The sequence below is a fragment of the Diceros bicornis genome, chromosome 16 (genome assembly GCF_020826845.1).
Source record: "Diceros bicornis minor isolate mBicDic1 chromosome 16, mDicBic1.mat.cur, whole genome shotgun sequence".
NCBI classification, from domain to species: Eukaryota; Metazoa; Chordata; class Mammalia; order Perissodactyla; family Rhinocerotidae; genus Diceros; species Diceros bicornis.
In genome coordinates this window covers 5,305,992-5,332,148 of record NC_080755.1, presented here as the reverse complement: position 1 = coordinate 5,332,148, position 26,157 = coordinate 5,305,992, and the positions used below count along the sequence as shown (strand labels likewise).

General features: G+C 40.0%; 1 protein-coding gene across 3 annotated transcripts in view; it reads left to right on the top strand.

The window, feature by feature from the left end:
- LAMA1 (laminin subunit alpha 1) overlaps positions 1–26,157 on the top strand; it is a 158,897-nt gene that overhangs the window by 52,331 nt on the left and 80,409 nt on the right. The window contains exons 4-16 of one of the 3 annotated variants that reach the window (XM_058556675.1): positions 7,142–7,384; positions 8,373–8,552; positions 11,033–11,122; positions 12,505–12,622; positions 13,535–13,713; positions 14,392–14,497; positions 16,456–16,616; positions 17,803–17,943; positions 19,164–19,337; positions 20,741–20,842; positions 21,834–22,045; positions 22,851–22,962; positions 25,461–25,571. In XM_058556675.1, coding sequence (XP_058412658.1) covers positions 7,142–7,384; positions 8,373–8,552; positions 11,033–11,122; positions 12,505–12,622; positions 13,535–13,713; positions 14,392–14,497; positions 16,456–16,616; positions 17,803–17,943; positions 19,164–19,337; positions 20,741–20,842; positions 21,834–22,045; positions 22,851–22,962; positions 25,461–25,571 — 1,929 coding nt within the window. Of the gene's footprint in view, positions 1–7,127; positions 7,385–8,372; positions 8,553–11,032; positions 11,123–12,504; positions 12,623–13,534; positions 13,714–14,391; positions 14,498–16,455; positions 16,617–17,802; positions 17,944–19,163; positions 19,338–20,740; positions 20,843–21,833; positions 22,046–22,850; positions 22,963–25,460; positions 25,572–26,157 lie in introns of all 3 variants that reach the window. The other 2 variants (XM_058556677.1, XM_058556676.1) reach the window with 2 other exon arrangements.

Genomic DNA, 26,157 nt, shown 5'->3' with positions numbered 1-26,157 from the left:
ACTCAGCCTATGACACAAAAGGCAGTGTGTCAGGCAGACCTCTGCGGCCACCCGTCTAAGCCATAACCTCCAGTTTTGCTTTTTACTGGAATATTGCTGACTTCTTTCTTCAATCTCCACGACAGATTTCTGAGCCTACTCCCACAGGCAGTAGAAGAAAGGAGTGTTATTTATTGCCACCAACCTTCCAACGTGAACAAACAGGGCACTGCATTTGGGGGAAAAGCCTAATGTAATTTCAAAGCTAAGTTATTCATAGGTGAAAAACTGGTTAGCTCTGGCTGAGGTGGTGTTGGGAGTTGGGACACAGGAAAGGATCTTTCTGCATTTCTCAGATCCTGGAATGGCCTGTCACTGCATTTTTCTCATTCTAGGGGCTAGGCTGTCACATGGCACTTACAGGGTGGGGGGGCGGCGTGGAGTGAGGATCCCCACAAAGGGCATTTGGTGACGTGCCTGGTTGTGCTTTTGAGGAAGTTCCAACTAATCTTCCACAAAACTTGGGAAAATAATTCCAGAACACTTGGTGAAATGAGCATTGGGAACAATTCTATGGAGAAATACATTGAGACTAGAAATGGAAACCAACCTCTTACTTTTCAGTTTTGACTTCTTAAAGTGGTTCAACACTTTTCCTTTGAAATAATGCTACCAGTCACCCTTAAGTGGAAATAGTGACTTTTGGACCAGGGGACAGCTTCCCGGGGCTCTAGCTTCTCTAGTTGATGGAAAACAGAACTACTCTGACGGGTGTTTAAGTATCCCTTTCCTGTCTCCAGAGTCCTGGGTACAGGTTATTATTGACCCTTCAGATGGGCTCATATCTCTGTGCCTTCTGTGTGTTGATCGTCTTTCTTACTTGGGCTTCTCCTCAATGTCTACCTGAAGTATCTCAGCGTGGTACAAAAGTCAGCATTCCTTAACTTTCTGAGACATGAGTCTTAAGAATTTTAAGGAAAGTAACTTACCTGATCTAAATTTGTCACTACTCGTAGCCAGTCCCTTCTTCCCCGAGTAAACAGAAACACAAGAAGAGAAGAAGGCGGAAAGAGCTTGCTTTGTTTGCTTTGCACTTCTATTGGCAGCACCAAATTTAAAGAAAAACAAATCTATTTTATTCCAAAATTCTCTTCTCATTCATGAAGCTATTTCCTTTTGGCTGTTAATTTTGTATACTGGTCCTAAAATGAGGAGAAAACAGTAAAACAGCCACCTAAAATATAATAGAAATGACATTTTAAGGTAATTTCCCATTAGAGATTTACTTAGAATGTGTATCACATGTATCCTACATGCCAAGTAAACTTCTAAGCCCCCAACTTCTCTTGTTCTGCCCAGTTTTTATTACTACTTCACGTGATTATCAATTGATTAGATGCTTTGGTGATGGATACTCTGTAAAACCAGAAGTGATTCATATCTGCATTAGTAATTAGCCTTCTGGTAAATAATTACTTCTTTGTTCTTGAATAATAAATGTTAATTCAAATGATCATTTGGAATTTTATTTTCTAATAAAGTCATAAGAAATAAAGCTTACAAAGCACAAATTCACTTTTATATAGGGATAATTGAGTAGTATTACTTATCAAATACATTTAACTCTTTTTTTAAATGTAATTTGACTCTTAACCTAAATCTCTTTCATCTGTGAAAAGTTTATCTCCATCATGTAAGAGAGACAACGTTCCTCTGTTCACTGTTTAGTTGCCTCCTTAGAGGCAGGTAAGTGCTTGTGTGGAGCATTTCCAGGGGGGAGACAGCCTTGTGCCTGGGCCCCTGCAGGTTATGTGCAGAGGTCCTGCAAAGCAGTTGAGCCTTCTGTGGAGAGGACTTCATTTCCAGTGCACATCTGAAGCTGACCTCTCATATTGGAGATTAGGCTCTCTGTATTTTTCAGATCTCTGTGCCTGAGATGGATTTAATATATTTAAGTTAAGGTTGAAGCCCACATGAAAATTCCTGTCTGGATTCCTCTGTAGAAACTGGTATTTGATATATGTCTGCTTTGTTTATGTGACACAGTTTATGTGCAGTCCAGTGATCATTAACAAAGGCCACTCGGTGGAAAACGGTGATGAAAGTGGATTTTAAAACGGCTGTATCAGCTGCAGGTTTGGCAAGACCGCAATGACTCTGAATTTAGTGAAAACCCTGTGTCATCAATTTGTGTTTGGCCAACCTTATATCGAGAGAAAAGGCAGTTTAGTCAACCATGCAAAAGAAAAGGGCAACAGAAATATCATGGATTTTATTTGGGCAAAAGTTTAAAATTCTATATATTAACAGAGAATCCCTTGTTTTTTCTATATTATGCGTAAGACCTGTTTGTCACCACACAATTGGTAAATTAGAGCTTGTGTTAATTTGCTAGGGCTGCCATAGCAAATACCAAGAACTTGGGGATAAACAACAGAAATTTATTTACTCACAGTTCTGGAAGCTAGAAGTCCAAGATCAAGGTGTTATCGGGGTTGATTTCTTCTGGGACCTCTCTCCTTGGCTTACACATGGCCACCTTCTCGCTGTATCCTCACAGGGTCACCCCTAGGTCTGTGTCCTAATCTCTTCCTATAAGGGCACCAGTTGTATTTGATTAGGGCCCACATATATGACCTCATTTAATGGTGATTACCTCTTCACAGACCCTATCTCCAGATATAGTCACATTCTGAGGTACTAGCGGGTAGGACTTTAGCATATGAATTCTGGGGAGACACGACTCAGCCTATAGCATGGCTTAAGTGGGGAAGATTGTATTGAGATGCATAGCATCCTCTTCCTCTTTTGCAGACTTACAGCTCACAGTCCCTTTCTCGGCTTGTTTTTGGTCTCTAATTTGGGGGCCTAGAGAACTGGTGAGAGATCGTGAGAACAGTGCCCAGCTTCATAGTGAAGGCCTTGATCCCATCACATGAGTCCTCCCGTGAGGGATTGTCCTGCAGTTTTTTCACTGTGGTGGTTCTTCCATTTGTTAGCATTTTGTTGCATATGACCCAGCTCTCTGTATAAAAGCTGACAGGGATTTGATGAAAGGGCAGAAGCATGGTATTGAAATAATTGCTACTGGTTGAGATAAGAGGTTCAAAAAACTGGGTTAGTGCTTACCAGTTGCCTCCAGTTGGGATTTCATTCTTCTTTTTCCTTGCAGTCTGTAGAAGTGTGGCACAGTGGTTAAGAGAACAGACTGCTTGTGTTCAAATCCCTTCAGTTTACAATTTAATACCTGTGAGATCCAGGGAAGATTACTTAACCTTTCTGTGCCTCAGTTTCCTCATCTGTAAGGTGGGGGAAATAACAGTACATACTTCATAAGAAAAATGTAGTGTAGGATTAGAAGGGCTAATAATTCTAATAAAGCACTTAGCGTTGTCCCTGGCTGCAGTAAGTGCTACATCAGTGGTCCTTAATTTTTGCTTCTTGCACACTCCCCATCCCCTCCTGCCCGCACATCCTAGGCTGTCACAACAGAAACTGCAGAGTCAACTGGAACAATTGCCAGTGCGCTTGTTTAGATAGGAACCTGGTGTCCAAGTGAATGGAGGAGTCTTTTTTTTTTTGGTATTACAAAAAGAAAATTCAGTGACCTTAGGTGTGTGTGGACATGTGGGGGCAGTGCTCCAGAGTATGCATGGTGGCTGAGGACTCTGGAGTGAGACCACTTGGTTTCTTATTGGGTCCTGCAACTCGGTAGTTTGTCTTTTAACCTCTCTATACATCAGTTTCCAAATATGTAAAATGGGAACAGCAATAACTCGAAACTCATGGTGTTGTTTGAGACTAAACGAGATGATATACACAAAACTCTTAACACACATAAGGTAAACTTGTTAGTTCTGTCGTTTTCAAATGTGAAACTGAAAAACAGAAGGTAAACACATCTCATTTCATTTGTAAATTACTTTGCCTTCTATCCCTCTCAAATGGGCTGCCCCATCTCGCTGTCTCACTTGGCAGTACGTTGTATATAAAGTCTAGTTTAGCATATTTGACAATGGTGAATGATCATGGCCCACATGCTCAGAGAGTTCCACTTTTATGATGAAAATATTTGCAAAGCAACTGGACAGTGATGAGTAAAGAGGCGGATGTTCTCCCTCCAGTTAGCGTGGGCGTCAGTATGAAAGCCAAATGGAAAGCTAGCAAGGATGGATTCCACGTGATGTTCTAGGACAGCACTTGGTCTTCTCGAAGGTGACAGAGGCTACCACTAGGCTGATGACAAACTCTGATGCTCTTCAGGGCTAGTTTTAGAGGAGACAGTGAGATTAACTGCCAGGTATTTCTGAGAACTATTTGGTGTTTCAGTAACATTAAGATATAGCAAATCAGGGAAACATATACAAATTTTGGAATATAGAAATTATATAAAATTGGGGGAAAGTTGTTTTTAAAAAATAAACTCTCAAAAATAAAAACCATGGAATTACATTCATGGGAGAATTTTCCGGAGACATTTATGTTAGGACAAAATAACCTTTGCATTATTTTAATTTTTAATTTAATTTTGCATCTAATAGCTTTAGCAACAGTGATTGCATTCTAGAGGAAAATAGCACATGAACATGGTAAGGCAAACTATCCCACTTACATCACTCGCAAACTACACTCGGTTGGGGACATTTCTTGTAGGTGAACAGAGTTACTATAATGAGATAAAATCATCCTTCCCAGGCAGCAATTTGGTAGATAAATGTAAAATTATTTGGTTTATGATGGGTTTTAAGGAGCTCTTGTGTTCCTGGAATTGGTGAGGGCTAAGATGGGGAGAAGCTAAAAACAAAAACAAAAGACCCAGAGGCAATAAGACATAGAGTAAGTGAATAACAACTGCCTTGCCAACACATACACATATATATGTGTACATACATATACATGTACGTAGATACACACATAGAGACACGTGTATAGAGATTGTATATATATTACATATGTATTTGAAAAATAGTAAATACTTGACTTGGTTTAAAAAAATCACCTCTATCAATTTGGGTTAGAGGAAGTCTGGAGTAAATAGCAGTTCATGTGAAAAAGACATTTTTTGTTGTTGCTTACAACCCCAACTTAGGTTAGTAATCTAAGTTTACTATCAGAAAAGTAAATGCTTGCTGAGGCTGAGTTACTAAAACAAGGGAAATGATATTTTCACCATGTTCTTCCCAATTCAGAGAACTTTTGGGTTTTGTGTTCAGTTCCTGGGAACCACATTTTAAAATAAGATTGTGTCCAGAGCATTGTGACAAAGTGATGAGGTCTTATTAAATGACGAATATTTTCAGGAAATCAGATGTTGACGCTGAAAACTTTGGATTCTGGAGGTGGTATGTGATAGTTATATTCAAATGTTGGAAGGCCAGTTGCACAAGTGTTGAATCACCTCTTTTCTGTAGCTCCAGAGGTAGCATTTATGGGGCGCCCTGCATCAGTGCAAACAAAGATCCTCTAACAGGGGAAGTTTTCATAAAACAAAAGAACTATCTCAGGAGCAAATGAATCTCCTGTCACTGCAAGTGCTCCTAGAAGGGCTGCTTGTAGAGAGATGATTGCTTCTTAGTGCTGGATTTGGGCCTAGATGTCTGCAAAGGTCCCTTCCAAATCCAAGATTTGTCGGGCTAGTCTCCTCTTACTGTGAGTGGTCACCTACATCCCTTTTTTTCCCTGTTTGCTTTCTCTCTACTCTCCAACTTTAAAAAAATTTTGTTTTTTTTTTTTGGTGAGGAGGACTAGCCCTGAGCTAACATCCGATGCCTATCCTCCCCTTTTTTCTTAAGGAAGATTGGCCCTGGGCTAACATCCGTGCCCATCTTCCTCCACTTTATATGGGACACCGCCACAGCATGGCTTTACAAGCGGTACATTGGTGCGTACCTGGGATCTGAACCTGTGAACCCCGGGGCGCCGCAATGGAGCACGAGTACTTAACCGCTGTGCCACCAGGCGGGCCCCTAAAATTTTTTAATTAGTAGTCTTTAATTTTTTGAGCAGTTTTAGGTTTACAGAAAAATGAGTGAAAAGTACAGAATTCCGATATTCCCCCTCACCCCCCCACTTCCCTATTGTTCACATCTTGCATTAGTGTGCAACAGCTGTTTCAATTGATGAGCCGGTGTTGATATATCATTATTAACTAAGTCCATGGTTTACATTAGGGTTCACCCTTGATGTTGTACATCCTATGGGTTTGGACAAATGTATAATGACATGTATCCACCATTATAGTATCCTACAGAATAGTTTCACTGCCCTCAAAATCCCCTGTGCTCCCCCTACTAATCTCTTCCTCCCCACTAACCCCTGGCAACCACTGATCTTTCTACTGTTTCTGTATTTTTACATTTCCAGAATGTCCTGTAGTTGGAATCATACAGTATGTAGCCATTTCAGATTGGCTTCTTTCACTTAGCAGTGTGCATTTAAGTTTCCTCCATGTCTGTTTGTGGCATGAGAGCTCACTTCTTTTCATCACTGAATAATATTCTATTGTATGGATGTACCACGCTTTGTACATCCATTCATCTATGGAAGTTTTCAATTCATTTGGGTAAATACCAACGAGCATAATTGCTGGGTTGTATGGTAAGAGTGTGTTTAGTTTTGTAAGAAACCACCAAACTGTCTTCCAAAGTGGCTGTACTATTTTGCATTCCCATTGGCAATGAATGAGAGTTCCTGTTGCTCCATATCCTCGCCAGGAATTGGTGTTGCCAGTGTTTTGGATTTTAACATTTCTAATAGGTGTGTAGTGAGTTGACTTTTTTTCTTGTGTTGATATGTGTTATCTCCAAATCACTATGAGAAATACATTTAACACTACTATTAATGTAATGTACTACCACTGTTATCATTCAGAATCCAGAAGGAGAAAGACATTGGAAACAAGAAAACAGGCACTTATGTTAATATTAATACTGTTAATAATAATAATAATTTATTTGAGTACTTTTTGAGTTTATTTGGAAAGCAAATGCCACCAGGAGAACATTCACAAGACATATTTCTGACTAACACTTATAAGCAGTTGTCCTCAAAAGCATTACGAGACGTTGGCATTCATCGTGTAACCGTTCTCTCAAGAGGCACTTTGGCTTTTGAACAGTTGCTACTGATTCTTGATTGAGATTTTTCAGTGTCTTTGTTTCAGGTCTTCCAAGTGGCGTATGTCATCATCAAAGCTGCTAATGCCCCTCGACCTGGAAACTGGATTTTGGAGCGTTCTCTGGATGGCACCAATTTCAGCCCCTGGCAGTATTATGCAGTTAGTGACACGGAATGTTTGACTCGTTACAATGTAACTCCAAGACGGGGGCCACCCACTTACAGGGCTGACGACGAAGTGATCTGCACCTCGTATTATTCTAGACTGGTGCCACTCGAGCATGGAGAGGTACTGTGCCCACTGCAGTGGTGTCTGTTTTTTCATCAGAGCCCCCACCTCAAATGTTAGGAGAGCCAACGTGAAGCACTCAAAATAGATCTCTCTTAGTGCAGATTACAGAGATCTTGAGTATATCTAGCTATATTTAACGTATCATTGACTGGTGTCTACTGATGATTAATGTCAAAACTGATAGATTTCACCTTATTGATTTCTTCCCTTCGAGGAGATTCCTCAGTCTTCACTCTGCTGGGATTTACCAACTCTATCAGATCCTCCTCAGAGCATCTTTCCCATGACACCAGGGCAAGAACATTTATTGAAATATTAAAGAGAGAGTTAAAATGCCTCTAAAAGATATAGTGTCTGGTTTTCTCTGTGACGTTCTCCTTCTCCTTGGAGTGGTTGAGAATTGGAGATGGCTCACGAAGTATTCCAGCTCAGTGCTCAACACGCCCAGACTGTGCACACTTTATTCAAGTCAGAGTGTGATCAAAAACAACCCATTCTTTAGAAGCACCTGGCTGGTGAGATAAAACTACAAAAACTCTCCAAAGTGCTCTTCACAGCAGGAACTCTGCAGCAAGTCCTGCATTGTGTCAGGAGCCGAGATTAATTAAGAGAGCAAGTATTACAAAGCTTTCTGGCACCTTTTCTCACCCTCCTCAGTCTATTCGTGGCATTTAGAATTTGTTTCAGAGAAATCATAGCCTATTGATACTTGTTAAAATATCCTCACTGCACTGGGAGAAATGGTCCTGTTAAAAGATTTCCAGCAATCTCTCAGACACTGGAATGGATAACTTCAAACTACCTGAAGATATTTTGTGATCATGGTGTTCACAAGTAGTTAACAAATAGAAGATTTCTACAAGAATCTAGTTATTTGGTTTGATTTCAGATAGTATCTGTGAAGATTATGTCCTAAAGTTAACAACCAGGGCTATATCCGCATGCTTAAATTGACGTTTGTTTCTTTTGATGTCTTTATCTTTAGATTCATACATCACTGATCAACGGCCGACCGAGCGCTGATGATCTTTCACCCAAGTTGTTGGAATTTACTTCTGCACAATATATCCGCCTTCGCTTACAGCGCATTCGAACCCTGAACGCCGATCTTATGACTCTCAGCCACCGTGACCCTAAGGACCTCGATCCTATTGTTACCAGACGAGTAAGTCTATGGCAGTGCTCCTGACCATTGTGAAAATTATTTTCTTTAAAGGAGATAGACTTTTCCTCCCAGGTTGGCCTTTTTTCTTATTTTACTGAAGATCGTTATATATACTTTGTTAAAAATGCCACCTTTAAACTAGGTTCTGATGGTTCTAACATGGTGCCTCAGGTGCCCTCCGCCTATCCCATCCTATAATGCTATTATGTAATGGACATAGTGGTCATTGTGCTTCACATTCTAGTCTGGCTCCACATCTCATCTTCAGCAAGTGACAGTGGTGGTTTTTTTTTTTCACTTAAAAGAAAATTTTCAAGTTTGAGATATAATTTACATTCAGGAAAATGTACAGATTTTACATGTATAGCAAATGTACAAGGCTTGTGTGGACAAACATTTTCAAATCCCTTGGATAAAGTGGGAATGGAATTACTGAGTTATAGGATAGCTATATGTTTAATTTTTAAGAATTTGCTATTAAGCCTTATCAGAAGTAGTTGTACCTTTACACACCAGCAATGTGTGCGAGTTCTGATTGCACCGCACACTTGCGCGTGTTTGGGTTGTCAGTCAGTCCGTGTTAGCCGTCCTGATGTGCGCAGAGCGGCATCTCCTCGTGATGTTGGTTTGTATTTCCCTGATGGCTGACGCTGAGCATGTGCTTAGTTGTATCTGGTCCAGTTTTTCGTCCATTTTTATGGGTTATCTGTCTCCTTATTATATTTTGTGTACAAGTCCATTGTCAGATATTTCTATATTGCAAATATATTCTCTCTATCTGGAGTTTGCTTGTTCACCTTCCTAACTATGACTTTTTATGAGTAGAGGTTTTAATTTTGATAAAGTCAAATTTATCATTTTTTCTTTTATAGTTAGCGCTATGTCCTCTCTGAAAAATATTTGCTTATCCCAAGTTTATAAGAATATTATCCTATGCTTTCTTCTAGTAACTTTTACTTTTAACTTTTGTATCTATTATCCATTTCAAATTAATTTTTGTGTTTGGTGTGAGGTAGAGGTCTAGGTTCTTTCTTTCCCCATGTGCATATACAATTGTTCCAGCACCATTTGTTGAAAATACTTTCCTTTCTCCCTTTAAATTGTTTTGGTGTCCTGTTGAAAATTATTTGACCTTATTATTGTGGGTCTATTTCTGGACTCTATACTAGTCCATTGATCTATCTGTCTATCCTTATGCCAATAACAAACTTTCTCAATTACTATAGCTTTACAGTAAGTCTTGAGGTCAGGTACTATCATAGTCCAACTCAGTTCTTTTTCAAGATTGTTTTGGCTATTCTAAGTTCATTGTGTTTCCTTAAAATTTTAGAATCAGTTCGTTAATTTCTGTGCCGCACCCCCCCCCCCCCAAAAAAAAAGCCTGCTAAGATTTTCATTGGGATTCCGTTGATTCTACAGATCCATTTAGGAAGAATTTTGGAAGACATTTTGACAATATTGGATCATCCAATCCATGAACATGCTCTATCTCTCCACTTATCTAAGCCTTCTTTAATTCCTCATGGCAATATTTTATTATTTATTTATTTGTACATCTTTTGTTCAATTTATTCTTAAGTGTCTCGTGTTTTTGAATGTTAGTGTTAATAGTTTGCTTTCTAAATTTCATTTTCCATTTGTTCATTGCTAGTGTATAGAAATGCAATTCATTTTTGTTTATCAATTTTGTATGTTGAGACATTGCCAAATTCACATACTGTTTCTGGTAGTTTTTTGGTAGATTTTCTATGTACAATATCATTTCATCTGCAAATAACGACAAGTCAGTCTTCCTGTGCACTGTGCATGCCTTTGACTTCTTTTCTCTTGCGTTATTGAACCCCATAGAATGTTGAATAGAAGTGGTGCAAGCAGGTTTAAGAGAAAAGCACTTAATCTTTCACTGTTAGCTCTAGGTTTTTCCATGGATACCCTTTATTAAGCTGAAGAAGTTCTCTTCTACTTCTGCTGTGCGGAGTTTTCTTAATGAATGACGTTGAATTCTGTAAAGTGCTTTTTGTGCATCCAGTGAAATAATCATATGATTTTTCTCCTTTATTCTGTTAATGTGGTGATTTACATTTATTGATTTTTATATGTTAAATTAACTTTGCCTTCCTGGGATAAATCCTACTTGGTCATGAGTTATTATCCTTTTTATATAGTAGTGTATTCAATTTAGCAATATTCTTAGGGTTTTCAGTAGCATGAGTTTTGAATATGACTACTTTGGTTTAAGATGCAGCCAAGTTGAGAAATTCTTTTAGACTCCTTTGATTTCTGTTGATGAGCTAATTTGCACATTATTCATTTTAATTGAACACAAGGATTCTTTGTGCATGAAATATAATTTAAAATGTATATCTGATTACTTTTTAGATTGCCAATAATAACTGAGATATATGTTGGAGTGCCAACATATTCTTTTCACTGAAATAGAAGCGGTTCTCATTTTTGCTTGTAATTTTCTTTCTCTTTAGTATTACTATTCAATAAAAGACATTTCTGTTGGGGGGATGTGCATCTGTTATGGCCATGCTAGTAGCTGCCCGTGGGATGAGACTACAAAGGTGAGTTCTCGTCATTTACATTTTACTAAAACTTCACAATAGAAGTTGTAGCTGTAATGTTTGCATTGCTCTTTTTTATTCAAGGCAGCTTTTATTCAATTCAGTGTTGAAAGGTATAAAATCATGCCATGACAAAGATTTTCAGATAATTTTACTGGTTTCATTTTTTTTTTAAACAATTTCATTTTGTTTTGTTTGGAGAATATATTTCTAATTAAATTCTTACGATAAATTTTTGTGGTAAAATATACATAAAATTTATCATTTTAACCATTTTAAAGTGTTCAATTTAGTGGCCTTATGAATTTTGAAGCTCTTCTCTCAATGAGACAGTCAAGCAAAAACATGTGCAGTTATAAATTATGTTTACTTTTTGTGTGTGTGTGTGTGTGAGGAAGATTAGCCCTGAGCTAAGAACCCATGCCAATCCTCCTCTTTTTGCTGAGGAAGATCAGCCCTGGGCTAACATCTGTGCCCATCTTCCTCTGCTTTATTTGTGGGACACTGCCACAGCATGGCTTGATGTGTGGTGCATATGTCCGTGCCTGGGATCCAAACCCTGGAACCCAGGGCTGCCACAGTAGAGCACACGAACTTAACCACTACGCCACCAGGCCGGCCCCAATTATGTTTACTTTTTTTAAAAGAAGGATTCTTCTCCTCACATTTTCTCTGTCTTCCATTTTTGTGGTACTAAATCAAGATAAAATAAAGTTTATCTGTTTTCGCATAATATTAAGTGGATAAGATGACATCCTCTCTTCTTCTTTTAAACAACTTACATGAAGTTACTTATTTTTTTCCCAATCTTTGTAATAATTTCACTCTTGAGTGGGATTATTCTCTTATCGATGCTGAAAAATATATAGATGAATATCAAGAAAGTTATTAATGAGGGCCGGCCCAGTGGCATAGTGGTTAAGTTCACACACTCTGCTTCAGCGGCCCTGGGGTTCGTGGGTTCGGATGTCGGGTGCAGACCTATGCACTGCTCATCAAGCCATGCTGTGGCGGATTCCCACATATAAAATAGAGGAAGATGGGCACGGGTGTTAGTGCAGGGACCATCTTCCTTGCCAAAAAAAAAAAGTTGTTAATGGGAGCTTCCAAACCCTTTAAGTCAATATATCTTTTTTGAAAAGTTTTTGTCAATTAACTCATATTTTAGTTTCACTTTATTCCTCCTCATTTCTGTTTGTAACCAGGTCATATGTATATATTTTTCTCTAAAAATTAAATGCCAGTTTGCTTTCATGTAGCCATATATCCTCAATTGTAAAGTCTTGCTATTTATTTGACTGTGATAGGTTATTTTTAAAATAAAATTAAGACGAGTGTACAGGTAAATTGCTGGATGCAATTTTGTATTCCTTATTGTCCAGAAACTGCACTGTCAGTGTGAACACAACACCTGTGGAGAGAGCTGTGGGAGGTGCTGTCCTGGGTACCATCAACAGCCCTGGAGGCCCGGGACCATTTCTTCTGGGAACACCTGTGAGGGTGAGTCCACTGAGAATTGGAAGAGTGTACAGTTTTTTCCCCTCTTACTTATGCTTAAGTGAATTAACAACATTTCTAATTAGTAGATAACTTGTTTTCTTAGATGTTCAAGTAGTTCCCAAAGCTTCAGATTACCTTAATAAAATTTAAACTATTGAGGAATAAATGTATCTTTATGGATTTGCTATTTTATTTAAGATTCCTCTTCCTATGTATTCATTTATTCTTTATTAATTTGGATTTCATTTTTAAATAGGCAATATATTCACAAGATTCCAACATCTAACAATATATAAAAGTATACGGTAAACAGTATTACTTCCACTCTGTCTCCATCCTTCCCACTTTTTATTATTTCCTAGTATGTTCTTCCTGAAATTTTTATGTAAATAAAGCATTATTAACGTATTCCTACACCTTACACAGTTCATACACAGAACCTACATACTATGTGTACCATTATATGCATTGCTTTTATATTTCAAAATATGTCTTGAAAGAAAATCTTTCCATATTAACAATATGAAATGCTGTTTTCAGCACTGAATTCCATTATATGGATGTAAAATAATTAAAACAGGTACCTATCAAGGATATTTTGGTTGTTACCAGTCTTTTGTTAACACAAGCAATGGTGCAATGATTAACCCTGTGCGTGTCATTAACAAGTGTCTTCTGCAAGATATAATCCCAGAAGATAGGTTGATAGGTCAAAGGGGTATGCACATTTATAATTCTGGTAGTTATTCCCAATTGCCCTCCATAAGATTGCCCATATCCTATTAAAATTACTTATTCTATAATTTTCATTTAATTTATAGTCATAGAAACTTATTTAGGGAGGGGAGGATTTTCTTTATATAGGACATAATGTATATGTATATTAATTGAGATGTTAAAATTTTCTCCTAGAGTGTAACTGTCACAATAAAACCAAAGACTGTTACTATGATGCAAGTGTTGCAAATCAGAAGAGAAGTTTGAATACGGCTGGGCAGTTCAAAGGAGGAGGAGTCTGCATAAAGTGCCTGCAGCACACCATGGGAGTCAATTGTGAAACCTGTGTGGATGGATACTATAGACCACACAAAGTAAGAGTGTTTCTTCATCCCATCTGGGCTTCGTTGCCTTCCCAGGGTTGAAAGACATTTCGCCAAGTGTCAACCTCGGTATTGCAGACTCATTTCCTCTTGTAAAATTTCACTTATATTCTTATTATGCTAGTAGTGTTCTTCAGATATCGATTTCCTACTTTATCTTTACTATTTTCTTGCTCAGAGTAGGATGTTCACTCATTGTTATTTAACTTGAATTCGGGGCCCATTAGCTATGTAATCTCAGAGTTTTGTAATACTAATGTGGATGTGAAGAGTCAGTCAGTACCTAAAACAGCTGTGTCTTGCTCACAGGAAGTGCTCAGTCAGTCCCCGATTGGCTGGAGAGGTAGCTGTCCCATGGCTCACTGTGGTAGTCTGGTCAGAGGTGATGATTATATAGGGCTTTGAGAGAGAGAGCCAGGGGGCCAGGTAGCAGTGATAATGGGAAAGGATGATACTAGCTGCTGTCACCATCGAAAAGATGTTTGGGGCTTTCTGACTTGAGCTCACCTTATCTTCCTGAGGCCTACACCGCCTGAGTACATAAAATCATTGTAATAGTCACATCTTGAATAAAAAGTCGATACCTAGTCATTGGTATTATTCTTGATATTATTGCTAATAATGTTGTTATTTCTAGTCAGATAGTCCAGGACAACTTCTGCCTTTCAGGTGTCTCCTTATGAGGATGACCCTTGCCATCCCTGTGACTGTGACCCTTTGGGGTCCCTCAGTTCGATCTGTATTAAGGATGATCTCCATTCTGACTTACACAAAGGTAAGTACTTGATTCATTTTTGTGCTTGTACTTGGTTTTTTTTGGTGGAAGGTTTGTACCTAGCGGAACTAATACCATTGTGTAGCAGTTTGGTGATATGATTCTATATTAATTCTTTTGTCCACCAAATATTTATCAAGCACCTATTATGTGTCAGGCAGTTTTCTACGACCTAGGAACATATACTTGAACAAGATGATCAAGGTCACTGCTCGCAGGCAGACACTAAACAAACAAGTACATGTGTAAAGTAATGCCAGGCAAGGATAAGTGCCCTGGGTATAAAGCAATATTAAGAATCGTGATTGGAGGGAGATGGGGTATAAAGATGGCAGTGTTGGGGTGATAACATGACATTTGAGAGGTCAATTGAGCATTTGATGAAAGCAGAAATAGGCTCAGTTGGAAGTCACATGTGGACACAGTGACTAGCAGTCACTCTATTCAGCTCCTAGAAGATGCTCGGAAGGCTTTTGCATACATCGTCTCACAGAGCAAGCAAAGCCTCCAGTTGACTGTGTAAATGTCAGTGTTCTCCTTTTCAAAAACTGGCAGATAGACTTGCAAATACCAGAGTCTCCTGAATAGGTTGCATCTGTTCCGAGACTTCTGTGACCCCATCAGATTCTCAGTCACTAGCAGTTAAAATGGATATTGACCAGCAGGGAAGCTCCAGCTGTGGGGCCACCAGCAATGTGGAGGGTAAATTACACAACTGAATTGATTCTTACACGTGACTGGTCATGAGATGATGATGATGATGACAATTACCCTTGATTGGGTTCATTTAAAAAAATATATCATTTTAACTTTCAACCATAGCAGATAGAAATAACCCATTTTACAGGCAAGGAAGCTGTAGCTCAGAGCAGTTAAGAAACTTGGCCATGGTTACCCAACAGAAAGTTCCAGAGCTGGCATTAAAAGCGAAGATAGTGCTCATTGCCCTCTACCATTTGTGTTTTTTTTTTTTTAAAAAAAACAGCTTTATTTTGTGTTATAATTCACTACCATCCAGTTCACCCATGTAAAGTATACAATTCAATGTTTTTGGTATATTCATGGATGCAACCATCACCACAATCTAATATTAGGACATTTTCATCAACTCATAAAGAAACCCCTTACCCATTAGCAGTCACTCACCATTTCCCTCCACTCCTTTCCCCCAGCCCTGAGCAACCGCTCATCTGCTTTCTCTATAGATTTGCGTTCTGGATATTTTATATATGTCTGGAAATTTTATATAAATAGAACCATATAATATGTGGCCTTTTGTGACTGGCTTCTTTCACTTAGCGTGATGTTTTCAAGGTTCATCACGTTGTAGCGTGTGTCAGTACTTCAGTTATTTTCACTGCTGAATAATACACTGTTGTATGTATCTACCACATCTCATATGTCCATTCATCAGTTGATGAACATTGCAGTTGTTACCGCTTTTTGGCTGTTATGAATAATGCCGCTACAAACATTCGTGTACAAATTTTTTGTGGATGTATGTTTTCATTTTTCTTGGGTAAATGCTTAGGAGTGAAATTGCTGGATCATATGATAACTTGATGCTTAACATTTTGAAGAAGTGCCATGTGGTTTTCCAAAGTTGCTGCACTATTTTACATTCCCACTAGCCTCTGAACTTTTCATTTCTGGTTTCTTTCTTTAAACCAAGGGTTGACAAACTATAGTCCATGGGCAATATCTGGCACACTGCCTGTTTTTGTAAATAAAGTTTTATTGGAACAGAACTATCTATGGTCATCGGTTTATGTATTATCTATGGCTGTTTTCAAGCAATAATGGCAGAGTTGAGTAGTTGCAATCAAGACTCTTTGACCAAAAAGCCTAGAATGGTTCTTCTCTAGCTGTTTACAGAAATAGTTTGTTTTAAACCTCTTTACCCTGCTTTAAACCTCTTTTACCTTCATATTGGGTCATTACCATTCTTTTCTTCCCAGGGAAGTGGCCAGGTCAATGTCCATGCAAGGAAGGCTACACAGGAGAAAAATGTGATCGCTGCAAATTTGGCTATAGGGGTTACCCATCCTGCGTCCGCTGTGACTGCAGTCCAGCTGGCAGCGTGAACGAGGACCCATGCTCAGAGCCTTGTCTCTGTAAGGTAAGTGAGGAGGTTAAAGCCGTGCCTGGGTTTCCTGAGAAAGGAGCCATCCTGTTGGCTCAGATGACCAATTCTTGAGCAAAGCAGCAAGGTATAAGCAGAACACTGCCCTTCTTGCCAGACCTTCCTGAGAAGCATGATGTGTGTCACAGTGAGCTGGCTGCAGTCTATGTCCTTGGGCTTAGATAGGCATCTGGTTCTTTTTTGGTGGATTCTGGGCAATGGCCATATATTCCAGAGGTATTTCTGTGACTTCCTAGCTGAAACCAAATACTGCATTTCTTAGACCTTGACTATTACTCTTCTCTGACATTCTTTTCCAGCTTCATGTTTAGAGTAGAACCGGGTAAATACTAAATACCTGAGAACATTAATTAAAGCAAATATGTTGTTTTGAATTTCTCTTAAAAAGAAATTGGACAATGATAAGAAATACATTAACTGGGTACCAGGCAGGTGTCTTATTTAGCTATCTGATGTTAGTAACTATTTCCCCTGTAATTCATAGGACTTCCCTGTATCTTATGTGTTTATTCCTATGTAAGCAAAGTCTTAGGCACACATTATATATGACTTTAAATAATCTTGAGCATTTATTAATAAGACAAACAATTATATAGCCTTCTTCAGATTTTAAAATGCTTGAAAGATTGGCAAAAATGGAAGATTTAAAACAAAACAATACAGGGGCCGGCCCTGTGCCGTAGCGGTTAAGTTCGCGTGCTCCGCTTTGGCGGCCCGGGGTTCGCAGGTTCGGATCCCGGGTGTGGACCGACACACCGTTTGTCAAGCCACGCTGTGGCAGCGTACCATATAAAGTAGAGAAAGATGGGCACAGTTGTTAGCACAGGGCTAATCTTCCTCAGAAAAAAGAGCAAGATTGGCATCGGATGTTAGTTCAGGGCTAATCTTCCTAACAAAATAAACAAACAAAAAAGCCATTTCAATATAGTGACCAGGCTCTAAGATCCCTAGCCTCAAACTTGACTACAAGATCAAATGATAATTATTTCAAAATATCTATTCTGGAAAAATCGACATCATGAGGCTTCACGTTTACTTTGAGCATCTCTTTATTTACCTGTTTCTCTGGATCACCAAACGTCTTTCTTGTTAATGTCATTTTATTCTGTCTACCTAGAAACATTGGTTTCAGAAGCTCATCATCTTTTATTCTAACTTTCAGGAAAATGTTGAGGGGAAAAGCTGTGATCGCTGCAAGCCGGGATTCTATCACTTGAAGGCAGGAAGCCCCCAGGGCTGCTCGGAGTGCTTCTGCTTTGGCGTTTCTGACGTCTGCCACAGCCTTTCTTGGCCCGTCAGTCAGGTGGGGGCACCTCCTGTGAGCCGGGGTTTAATAAGTGCGCTGCTTCACATGCGCTCTCCAGTAGCTGTGTGGTGAAGCCGTGAGGCCAACTTTTCCTGTACTACCACTCTCATCCGTTCGGATTGGCGCTGGGATGGATCGAAGGCAGCCCACTACTGAAGTGTCACTAAAGTTTACAGGTCATGCGTTTGTTCCCACATACATTTCCCTATTGAAACAATACGATGATATGGTATTGTAGAATGCATCATGTTTAATTCCTTCTGTGGGGAAATGCATAGAGATATGGGGTCAGATCTCACCCCACCTGCCCCACACTGGTCTCAGGCCAGTAGCACACCAGGACATGGGGACATGCAGAATTTTCTAGCTCAGAGAAGGTGGTGAGGGTGGGAACAACAGCAGGTAGCACAGGGATTATGAGGGCAGGCAAGGTATCCCCAGTTGTTTTGGGAATGGGGATTTCTAGGGGAAAGAGTTCAAGGGAAGTGCCAAATGGTGACTAGAGGAGGACAGAGTGTGACAGCTGGAGGTTAGGGAAGAGCAGCAGAGTGCAGGGCTTACCCATGGTGACCACCTCTCCTCCCCATGCCCCATCTCAGGAGACTTGTATTCAGCACTGGGAGGGTGGGGTACTATTTCTTGACCCCCCCCACACACCTTCCCTACCATCAGGCTGGTGAGGAGAGGGAGTAGCATGGGGGAAGGAGGGAGAATTCCAATCAGTACCTGAGAATGAAGGTGAGTTCCTGTGGCCACCATGCTGGGGGGATGGCTTGTCATTTCAGTGTAGGTGACAAATTCCAAGAATAGGATCTGGAGGTGATTTTTATACATTTTTCAGTGTTTGGGTAAAAAGCAAGGGGAACAAAGAAGGGGAAGTCAGAGTTAGCAAAAGATATTTTATTCAATACATTTATTAAGATCATTGCTATTTTATTTATCTAAAGTATATATCCGGGACCTTTACAATTTTGCTTGCCTGTTTGCTTACAATTGATCGGGATTGGAGGGACGTGTGGCTCATCCTGACGTGTTCCCAGTCTTCTGACAAAGAGAAGGGTCCCTGCTCCTGCGGTTCCGTGGCCACCCTGTGTTAACTGCGTCCCTAGCTGGGCTTTCTGGATTTGTCTCTTGACTGAAGATATTAGCACTGGACTGGGTGAAATCTAAGGTGACTTCTATTTCATAGTCTAAAATTCTTGGATCTTTTTTTTAAGGTGAAAGATATGTCCGGGTGGCTGGTCACCGATATGATCAGTCCAAATAAGATCCCATCTCAGCAGGACGCAGTGGGCGGGCGCCATCAGATCAGCAGCAACAACACGTCAGTCATGCAGAGGCTGACTTCCAAGTACTACTGGTCGGCCCCCGAGGCCTACCTTGGAAATAAGGTACTTCTGGTGATGGAACTTCCGGTGACAGAACTTCCGGTGACAGGGTCTTGGACAAAGATTTTAGAGCGCCTTAATGAAGAATTTCTACTGTTTTCATTTTAAATAGTCTTATTGGTTACGAGTGTTTGACAGAAAATGATGCAGCGTTTACTTACACCTGACTCACAGGGTCTTATTTATCCTTGTTTGGCTTTTTATTACATCATTAAAATATGAACTTTTGTTCTTCTTGGCCAGGTCACAGGCATCAAGTCTGTCCCTTCTCCCATAACAGACTCTCTCCTTTCCTCTGGGTTCCTGGGTCATTGGGGCCTTTGTGAAGTGTCATAGTCACATTCCTGCTTTGTTTAGTTAGGGCATACTGTCTTAGTCCCCCTTGGCTTTGTGGAGAGCCTGGCACACAGAAAGCACTCAGAGAAGGCTGTGCAGTGAGGCTGTTGCCCTGCTCCCTAGTTTTATTATCATGACAGACTGTTTCTCATATAAAGTTCATATTTAGGAACAGATAGAATCCTTTCTGTTTTAAGAAAATGCAAAATGGTGATTCTACCAAGTGGAAAGTCGGTTAGTGTGATTTCAGCTTTCCCTTCAGTGGCATGGTCCCGTTCTCCTCTTGGTTATGGCGCTTCTCTCCAGACTGATGGATCTGAAAACACCTTCAGTGGGCTCTTCCTCAATAACTACAGGTCCCTGCTCGCCTTAACCACGCATTTGGTTTGTTTTAAAGTAACGGTATCTTTTCGTAGTAGTGTAGGTCTTGTAGCTTGGTAAATTTCTAGTTAGTTTGATGGTTATATTTTAATCCTGTAGTTTGTTTGTGTGTGTTTAAGTAGTGTTTATTTTTGAAAATGATTATTTTTCCCATAAAGTTGTAATCCTAGAAGATGTTTTCTACTTATAATGTGATCTTATCACCGAAAGTCAGTGGGATTTTTTGTTTTGTTTTTTGTCTCTTGAGATCACCTGTCCAATTTTGTGGTGCAGAGATTGAATTCTGAACATCATATTGTTCTAACATACCTGGCAGATAGAATATCTCTATTTTACATTAAGGGATATCTAATCAGGAAAAAAAAACCTTTAATCCTTTCTTTAGCTGCCCAAACATGTTCCTTATTGTTCTCCTACAGGCAATGAGATCAGTAGGTTGAGATTGTAGTCATGGATGAAACTCCCACCCCCTAAAATATTTCAGTGAGATAAATGTTTGTTGTGTGATTAGCAGAAGTTTATAGTCATTTACCTTGAGGTCTCTAAGAAGGAGTAGTTTTTTTTTCTGTGCATTTAAACAATAGCCTGCATTTTGGTGTATTGATTGAATAAAATAAATGAGCACTTCCTCTTCCTGAGGGGCTATGACCATTTTCCGCTTGGTGTTCACTGTCACTTAAATGTTCCAGCTGACTGCATTTGGCGGATTCCTGAAGTACACCGTGTCTTATGATATTCCAACGGAGGCAGTGGACAGTGACCTCATGTCTCACTCTGATGTCATCATTAAGGTAATTGGTGTCACGTTGCTTTGCTATAGAGCTGAAGGGCTTAGTGGGGTGATGTTTTATGGCTCAGAGTGGCTAAGGGAGGCCGAAGGGTAGGAGCAAAGGGCTCATGGCCAGGTGGCCATCCAGCAGTGCTTTGCCTCATCTGGACACTGCTGAGACTAAGAGTGAGAATTCTGTCTTTGGGCCCATTTTCGGAATTGCCCCAGGACGGCACGTGTGGCTCTTTCTTTGATCCTCGCAGCTGACCCATCTTTTCACATTTAAAAGGGAGACGAGTTTTTGCTACGACGTTGGAGCTACCCTTTTGGCCCTTTAAGTCGCTCTTTCCCATCCTGCCTCTTTGCCTCTGCACATGAATGATTAGGCAGCAGTGCTTGGCAGTGTGAGGACAGGAGCTACATTGCCATTTTTGTCCTCAACCCCTGTCTGTATCCCTGTATCCTCACTCTCCCCCGTCACAAAAAGACCAAGCTCAGCCTCACCTAGGAGTCCTAAAGTGCTGAGAAACCACCTCAAGTTCTTGTCTGCAGTGTCTACACTCGTCTCCTGTGACCTTTAGTGACCTGTATCTACATCTTCAACCTGCAGCAATTGGAAACTGTAAAATAAATCATTTTTGTTAATGGCAGTTTTCTGAAAAGCTACAGCTATATTTACATACGTTTTCTACTTTTATTCTCCAGTTAAAGATTAGGAGTGTCAGATTGGTCACTTTGAGTAAAATTGTGGACAAATGCATGACTTTGTTCCTTTTCTGAGATCCCAGCAAAGGACAGTCTTTAGATTTATTATCCGAATCCCTCTGAGAGGAATACAGTGAAACATCTTTTCTCTGACAGTTCTGCACCAAGAGTTACAGACACCATTATTTATTCGCCCCCAGAACCTGAACACAAATGAAAGGCCATGTTGCTTGAATACAAAATTTGCTTTTGTTTTTTGTTCATGAAATTGAACTACAAATGTGTTTCATCTTGTTTTTAAATGTTAGGGAAATGGACTCACTTTAAGCACCCAGGCCGAGGGCCTGTCCCTGCAACCCTACGAAGAGTACCTTAACGTGGTTAGACTAGTGCCCGAGAACTTCCGAGAGTTTAGTAACAAAAGGGAGATTGACCGTGACCAGCTGATGACTGTCCTTGCCAACGTGACACAACTCTTGATCAGAGCCAGCTACAATTCTGCAAAAATGGCTCTTTACAGGTGTGTATTGAAAGGGAGGGAAAACTTACAGTGAGGGTACTTCAATCTTGTCTTTATTCATTATTATATATTTTAAGCTTAATATATTTTTACATTGATTATTTTAAGGACACAGCTAATGGAACTGGCTGTCTTAAAGATTTTTTTTATTAATATAATTTTATTGAAGACGTAAGAGTAGTTGTCTGTGACAAATGTATCTGGTAGGAGATAGAGCTGACATCGGGATCAGAAACTTTGAGGAGGGTTTCTGAGAAATGCCCGATGAGGTCATGATTGTCTGGACTGTGTTGTATCTGTTTTTCACCCTCCTGATGTTAGTGGTCTTAGATTTTACACAGTCTATTTAAGTTAATGTGTCCATTCTTGGTCATTTTATTACTTGGAGAAGGTCCATTTCTGGCAATGCCTGGCTCAGCATAAACATTGGATGCAGCTAAAGCAAACACAGAATTACGCATTTAAGGAGAGTCTCTCCATATTAGAGATAAGACGATTGAAGGGATTAGTTTTCTGAAGGGCTTCAACTCCAGATGGACAACAGCAGACCTTCCCTACAGCAGTCTGCGGGCAGCAGCGTGCCTCTGCACCCAATGTTGAAGCATTTCTAGGGAATAGTGATGGCTTCCAGAAAGCATATTGTTGTGAAGATCTTTAGTTGCTTACAAAATTGTTACAAATCTTTAGTTACTTAGAAAAATCACATCACCATTTTGTTTGAATTAAATCTTTTTAAAGAATCTGTCTTCATTGACGTGTTGGATGTTGTTTGGTGTGTAAGTCGTATGACAACCCCTGTCTGTAGGTTGGATTCTGTCTCTCTGGACACAGCCAGCCCCAACGTTATAGACCTGGCCCTGGCTGCTGAGGTGGAGCACTGCGAATGTCCCCAAGGCTACACGGGGATCTCCTGCGAGGTAACGCTCCCCCCTCTTCCTTTCTCCTTCTTTGTGTTCTTTTCTCAGGGGTAAAAGTGCCTTGAGGATGATGTGGTGATGCACCTTTGAATTTTAACTTTAGAAACCCAGTGTTTCTAAACTTCAGACTTTGGGGGATATTGGAGTACTGGAAGCCACATTGTTTAAAGAAATCGAATTCCTCTGCCAGGGGTAGGCTGGGGCACCTGGAAATGCCCTTAGTGCTACTCTTGTGCCTAAGTCAACAGAAAAGTTGCAACACCTGTGCCTTAGTTTGCGTTTCTAAGAAGGATTGAACCTGATTGTATTTGAACCTTTACAAATCCCTGGCATGCGACCTGGAAAGCTTTAGACAAGCCAGGCCTGTTTTTGTGGCCCCTAGTTGTGTTACTTAGGTGGACTCCCTCCACATATGAGGTATATGAAAATGCACTTGCAATCATCAATAAAAGTAATCTGTTGCTAAAACAATTTTTAAATAATTTGGACATAAGTATTGATAATAACTCTCTCCTACTGAGAACTTTGTATTTGGAGCTATTCTAAGCTCTTTCCATATGTTACCTCATTTAATCCTGACAACAACAGTATTGGGTAGGTACATCATATACTTTCTGTTCCACAGATTAGGAAACTGAGGCACAAAGAGATTAAGTAACTTGACCAACATCACACAGCTAGGGAGCGGTCATAACAGAATTTGAACTTCATCTGGGCTGTTAACCATTACATGATCCTGCTTCTCCTGTGTTCATGATTGACTGTAATTATAAACATCTGTCATTGGCTGTGATTTCTTGGCAATAATTTTTACAAATTGAAAACATTTAAACTATAATTTGCTTTCATGAATCTTTATCAGTTATACACTTTGCAGTTAATGAAGTTGGCCTAATGCTTCACGACGTAGATATTTAATTAAATATTTCTATTTTAAATATTTTGCAATTTTTTTTTGACCCAGTGAACTCTTTTCTAGATCTCAAACATTTATTTTAGGCCCGGCAAATGTTTGCAGGTCCTAATCCCTGCATGCTAAGTGCTTAATGGATAAACAACCCTAAGGCCACCTCTTAGTATGTGGGATGTGGAGTAGAAGAGCGGGGAATCGTGGAAGCCCAGGCCAGCTGGACCAGGAGGGGGCAGCAGTGAGCAGCTTCTGCAGGAGCTGTCTAGGTTCACTGGGCTCTGGAGGGAAAAGTGCTGATGTGCATGAGATGATGGCTGAAGCAAGCACAATAAGCTCCATGCATGTTTTCAAGTGTTTTTGTTAAGCGGAAAAGTCATCCTTTAATCAAACTCTTGCTCAGAAACTGACTTAAAGAATCAGGCAGCTGTTGGTTGGGAATGCAATTCCTGGTGGCACTGTAGCCACCACACAGACCTCCAGGCAGCTGCCTGCTCAATGCCCTGCTGTAGACAAGCCTGCTGTCCCCAAGGGGAGCATGCCTGCCTGGAGCGGTGCTCCATGCGTACCCTAATAAGTAGGAAGCACCTACTCCCTACTTGTTAGGGCCTTTCGCAAGGCCAGTGGGAATGAATGCGTTTATCTATTATACAAATTATTATACAAATTATACAAATAATTAAAATGCTCTTTTAAGAATTTTTATAACAATCAAAAACAAGTCCCCACCGCCTCCTCCGTGCCCCTGTGGGAGTGTGCTGGCCTCCAGATTCATCGTTCCCCAGTCTGCACTCTAAATGCGTTTTGTGTCTGCTGTAGCCCTGGGCAGCCCTTGGGACACGGATCTTGGAGGTGTGCACACCTGGCTATGAATGTTCCACTGGCACAGTGGGCATGTCATCTAACTGCTCTGTGTTCCAGATTCCATATCTATAAAACAGAGGTGCTACATCTCAGGGTTGTCAGAGGATTGAATGAATCACGGAGTCTGCGTGGTTCCCAGCTCCTCCGGAGCAGGGAGTAGCATCCCTGAATGCCCACGCTGCCTGTCCAGGCTTATCCCATGGAAGGCACACCCCGAATGTTTGCTCACTTAAATGGCCGCAGTTTGGCACAGACCTGCACTGGGACACTTTGATGGCAACGTTTAATGAATTTTAAGCAAAAGAAAAAATAGTTGAGATAAAAAGTCCTTTTGATTGAAACACTGGTTAAATGGCTGTTACATGATTTCTGAGAATACTGCAGCAGACTACCACTAAAGTGTATGCTGACATTGCATAACTGTTAAGTTTTTGTGTGCATGTTTCTACCTTTAAAAAGAAATCAGGACCTGAATTACAGCAATGACTGCACGACTCGGTAAGTTTACTAAAAAAGTCATTGAATTGTATACTTAACATGGGTGAATTTTATGGCATGTCAATGATACCTTGATAAAGATGTTCAGGAAAAAAAAGAAAAAAGAAATAAGTTTCTCTACTCATAGAAAATTGAGCAGTTTATGGTTCTAACATATTGGAAAGATGATGATTTGTGCAACACATGCAGTTGCCTTCACCAGCACCGGCCACCCGTCCTTCTTTTGCAGTCCTGCCTCCCTGGCTATTACCGTGTGGATGGAATACTCTTTGGAGGAATTTGTCACCCCTGTGAATGCCACGGCCATGCAGCTGAGTGCGATATTCACGGTGTTTGCTTTGTGAGTCTGTTGCTGAGACCTCAAGCACCCCCTCCCACCTATCCCAAAGCTGTCTGCTGTGCAGAAGTGATTAAAAACAATGCTTCCTCCACAGGAGAATATCCCAGCCCTTGTAGACCCCAAAGGAAATTTGCAGATTTGAGTTCATGTCATGAAAGATTTCCTGTTTTTTTTCTCCTTTTTTGGAAAAAAAGTTACTTTGGTAATAGTGGAAAAGGGATATATAATTTTCTTGCGGGTTATTAGAGCAATGAGAAGTAATTATTTACCTTGCAAGATTATAAGGCAATATTAAGCTAGAAAATGTCCACTGATTGAATAAAAAGGATCAGATCTTTTAAATGCAAGTGCTAGTATTTTTTTAAATTGTGTTACATAGTATATCTTAAGAAGAATAATAAAACTTCTAATAATCACACTCATCTGTACGATATAGAGTGCTTTATAGTCGTTATCTCAGACAAACTCTTCAAACAAGTACCTCTTTCATGCAGTATGAGTTGCAACAGGGCTTAACAAATATGTAGTTAATCTTGAGAATGAACTTTGGGGCAGATACAGGGCAAGACTTGTTTTTTAACTTCAG